The sequence below is a fragment of the Chiloscyllium plagiosum genome, chromosome 32, assembly GCF_004010195.1.
Source record: "Chiloscyllium plagiosum isolate BGI_BamShark_2017 chromosome 32, ASM401019v2, whole genome shotgun sequence".
NCBI classification, from domain to species: domain Eukaryota; kingdom Metazoa; phylum Chordata; class Chondrichthyes; order Orectolobiformes; family Hemiscylliidae; genus Chiloscyllium; species Chiloscyllium plagiosum.
Window position 1 is genome coordinate 42,392,458 of NC_057741.1, and position 4,695 is coordinate 42,397,152.

General features: G+C 46.2%; 1 protein-coding gene across 1 annotated transcript in view; it reads right to left on the bottom strand.

Moving 5' to 3' along the window:
- LOC122539562 (diacylglycerol kinase theta) overlaps positions 1-4,695 on the bottom strand; it is a 199,973-nt gene that overhangs the window by 81,110 nt on the left and 114,168 nt on the right. Inside the window, exon 14 of the mRNA XM_043674545.1 lies at positions 991-1,141. Coding sequence (XP_043530480.1) covers positions 991-1,141 — 151 coding nt within the window. The remainder of the gene's footprint in view (positions 1-990; positions 1,142-4,695) is intronic.

A 4,695-nucleotide genomic window follows, 5' to 3' on the forward strand; every position in this document is an offset into this window, starting at 1 on the left:
GCTAGGTGACATCATCAGTGCTTGGGAGCCTCCTGCGGAGCGCTTCTTTGATGTTTCCTCCGGTGTTTATGGTGGTCTGTCCCTGCTGCTTCCGGTTGTCAGTTTCAGCTGTTCGCTGTAGTGGTTGGTATATTGGGTCCAGGTCGATGTGTTTGTTGATGGAGTTTGTGGATGAATGCCATGCCTCTAGGAATTCCCTGGCTGTTCTCTGTCTTGCTTGCCCTATGATAGTAGTGTTGTCCCAGTCGAATTCATGTTGCTTGTTGTCTGCGTGTGTGGCTACTAGGGATAGCTGGTCGTGTCGTTTCGTGGCTAGTTGATGTTCATGTATGCGGATTGTTAGCTGTCTTCCTGTTTGTCCTATATAGTGTTTAGTGCAGTCCTTGCATGGTATTTTGTACACTACATTCGTCTTGCTCATGTTGGGTATCGGGTCCTTCGTTCTGGTGAGTTGTTGTCTGAGCGTGGCTGTTGGTTTGTGTGCCGTTATGAGTCCTAGGGGTCGCAGTAGTCTGGCATTCATCCACAAACTCCATCAACAAACACATCGACCTGGACCCAATATACCAACCACTTCAGCGGACAGCTGAAACTGACAACCGGAAGCGGCAGGGACAGACCACTATAAACACCGGAGGAAACCTCAAAGAAGCCCTTCGCAGGAGGCTCCCAAGCACTGATGATGTCGCCTAGCCAGGGGACGAAACGTTTGCAACAAAAACTTCCAGATCAGCGAACAGAACCACAACAACAAGCACCCGAGCTACAAATCTTCGCACAAACTTTAATTCACTAGGTCTTCAACATTGTGGATGTTCCATAGATGCAATTAGTGATTGTCAATGCAAGTTTATTCTTATCGCTATTTCTTAACATGTGAATATCAACTTGATTGTCCAATTAAACCAGTTAAACACATCAACATAACAACCAGTCAAGCAAACAAGTGAAAACTTGATTCTTTTCTCTTTGTGATGTTTCCTTATTTACCATTGATCTCTATGTGTCTTTGAAGGAGTGACAGGCACTCATCCCGAGCCATCTGAGGAGGAAGACCCATAAGCAGCAGATTCACTTGTTCCATTGAGTTTTGCTTCTTTTTGATATAAAACCGTGTTTGGTTCATTTGTCGAACTGAAATCTATATTGCACAAAGACAGGAGACAATATATGACCATTCAACATGTGCAGTGTCGGAGATAGCATGAAAGCAAAAATCAAAGACACTACGAAGAACCCAAGTGAATGTTTGCCTGAATTAAGCTCACACGAAACGAGAACTACCTTTATGACAAATCTGGGATATCGAGGGAGAGAAGATGATTCTTTCATCTTTTCATTATTATGACATGATGACACCTCACAGAGGTAGCATGTTGGAAACCACGCCTTACTATTCCCAGAGTTATCACAAAAATTATTCCGTTTATCAAAGTATGGATAATCCTCAACGTATCTGTCAGACAAACCCAGGGTAATAGAATACATAGACCAGGTTTTTGTACTTAATAGGAATTTTTAAAAAAATTCATTTGTAGGATGACAGTGTCGTTGGCTGACCAGCATTTCTTGCCTGTCCCTAGTTGCCTTTGAAAAGTTTGTGGTGAGCTGCCTTCTTCAACCTCTGCAGTCCACCCGTGTGGGTTGACCCACAATGCCAGTAGGGAGGGAATTCCAGGATTTTGACCCAATGACAGTGAAGGAATGGCAATATATTTCCAAGGCAGGATGATGAATGGTTTGGAGGGGAACTTGAAGGTAGTGGTGTTCCCATTCACCTGCTATCCTAGTCCTTCTAGATGAAGGTAGTCATGGGTTTGGAAGATCCAAGGATCTTTGCTCAATTTCTGCAGTGCATCTTGATTGTACGCACTGCTGCTACCAAGCGACATTGGTGGAGGGAATGAATGCTTGTGGATATGGTGCCAATCAAGTGAGCTGTTTTGTCTTGGATACTGTCAAGCTTCTTGAGTGTTCGTTGGAGTTGCACCCATCCAGGCAAGTGGGGAGTATTCCATCACACTCCTGACTTGTAAGTGGTGGACAGGCTTTGGGGGGACAGGAGGTGAGTTACTCACCACAATATTCCTAGCCTCTGACCTGCTCTTGTAGCTACTAAATTTATACAGCTAGTCCAGTTGAGTTTCTTCAGTGGTAACCTCTCAGTTGTTGATAATGGGGAATTCAGTGATGATAATGCCATTGAATGTCAAGGGGGTGTGGTTAGATTGTCTATTATTGGTGATGGTCATAGTCTGGCATTTGTGAGACATGTTACTTGCCACTTGTCAGCCCAAACCTAGATATTGTTCAGATCTTGTTGTATTTGAACATGGACTGTTTCAGTATCTAAGAAGTCATGAATGGTGTTGAACATTGTGCCATCAATGGCAAACATCTCCATTTCTGACCTTATGATGGCGGGAAGGTCATTGATGAAGCAACTGAAGATGGTTGGGCCAAGGACATTACTCTGATGAACACCTGCAGAGATGCCCTGAAGGTGTGATGAGTGACCTCCAACAACCACGACCATCTTCCTATGCACCAGGTATGACTAACCACCGGAGAGTTTGCTCCCTGATTCCCAATGATTCTAGTTTTGCCAGGGCTCCTTGATGCCACACTCAGTTGAACACAGCCTTGATATCATGGGCTGTCACTCTCATCTCACCTCTGGAATTCAAACATATGCCCATGTTTGAACCATGGCTTTAATGAGGTCAGGAGCCGAGTTGCCCTGGAGCATCCCAAACTTGGCATCACTGAGCAGGTGCTGCTTGACAGCACTGTTAATGACACCTTCCATCACTTTACTAATGATTGGGAATATACTGACGCAGTAGTAATTGGCTGGGTTGGATTTATTCTGTTTTTTTGTGTCCAAATATATCTGGGCAATTTTCCACATTGTCAGGTAGATACTGGCATTCTAACTGTACTGGAACAGCTTGGCTAGGGTAACAGCAAATTCTGGAGCACAAGTCTTCACTACTATTGCTGGAATGTTGTCAGGCCCCATAGTCTTTGAAGCATTCAGCGTCTCCAACAGTTTCTTGATATCACGTGGTATGAATCAAATTGGCTGAAGACTGGTATCTTTAATGCTGGGGACCAGTGGAGGAGGCCAAGATGAGGATAATTTACTCAGCACTTCTGGCTGAAGATTATTGTGAAAGTTTCAGCCTTAACTTTTGACTGATGTGTTGGGCTCTGCCATCATTAAGGATGGGGATATTTGTGGAGCCTCCTCCTCCAGTGAATTGTTTAATCGTCCATCACCATTCATAATTGGATGTGGCAGGACTGCAGGGCTTAGATCTGATCTGCTAGTTGTGGGATCGCTTAGCTCTGTCTATCACTTGCTGCTTATGCTGTTTGGCGTGCAAGTAGTCCTGTTTGGTGGCTTCACCAGGTTGACACCCCGCATCTTCAGGTATGCCCAATGCTGCTCCTGGCATGCCCTCCTGAACTCTCCATTTAATCAGACTTGATGGTAATGGTTGAGTGGGGGATATGCCGGGCCATGCGGTTACAAAGTGTGCTAGAGTGCAATTCTGCTGCTATTGCTAGATCTGTTCAAAGTCTGTCCCATTTACCATGATGATAGGGCCACACAACAAGATGGGACTTTGTTTTCACTGTGTGGTTGTCCTTCTTACTGACACTGTCATACAAAGATGCATCTACAGCTGGAAGGTTGATAATGATGAGGTTAAGTATGCTTTTCCCTCTTGTTTGTTCTCTCACTACATGTTGCAGACCCAGTCTAGCAGTTATGCCCTTTAGGACCTGACCAGTTTGATCAGTTATGCTGCTACTGAGCCACTCTTGGTGGTGGATGCTGAAATCCTCCACTCAGAATACATTCTGAGGAGTACTGATTCATCAGCCAAGACAGCACAATCATAGTAATCAGCAGGTTTCCTTTCACATGTTGAATCGGAAGCTATGAGGCATCATGAGGCCCAGAGTCAACGTTGAGGACTCTCAGGGCAACTCAACCCTGACTGTGTACCACTGTGTTGCCCCCTCTGCTGGGTGTGTCCTGCCATGGGACAGAATATATCCAGAGATGATGATGATGGTGTCTAGGACATTGCCTGCAAGGTATGATTCTGTGAGTACGACAACGTCAGGCTGTTTGCTTGACTAGTCTGTGAGACAGCTCTCCCAATTTTAGCCCTAACCCCCAGATGTCAGTGAGGTGGACTTTGCAGGGTTGACAGATGTTGTTGAAACTTTATTGCTGGAACAGCACAGCAGGTCAGGCAGCATCCAGGGAACAGGAGATTCGACGTTTCGGGCACAGGCCCTTCTTCAGGAATGAGCAGAGAGTGTTCAGCAGGAGAAGATAAAAGGTAGGGAGGAGGGACTTGGAGGAGGGGCGTTGGAAATGTGATAGGTGGAAAGAGGTCAAGGTGAGGGTGATAGGTCGGAGTAGGATGGAGGCGGAGAGGTCAAGAAGAAGACTGCAGGCCAGGAAGGCGGTGCCGGGCGGGAGGGACTCGGCTGAGACAAGGTGGGGGGAGGGAGAAACTGGTGAAGTCCAAGTTCATCCCCTGTGGTTGGAGGGCTCCCAGTCGGAAGATAAGACGCTCCCCCTCCGACCGGCGGGTTGTTGTGGTTTGGCGGTGGATGAGTCCAATGACCTGCATATCCTCGGTGGAGTGGGAGGGGGAGATGAAATGCTGT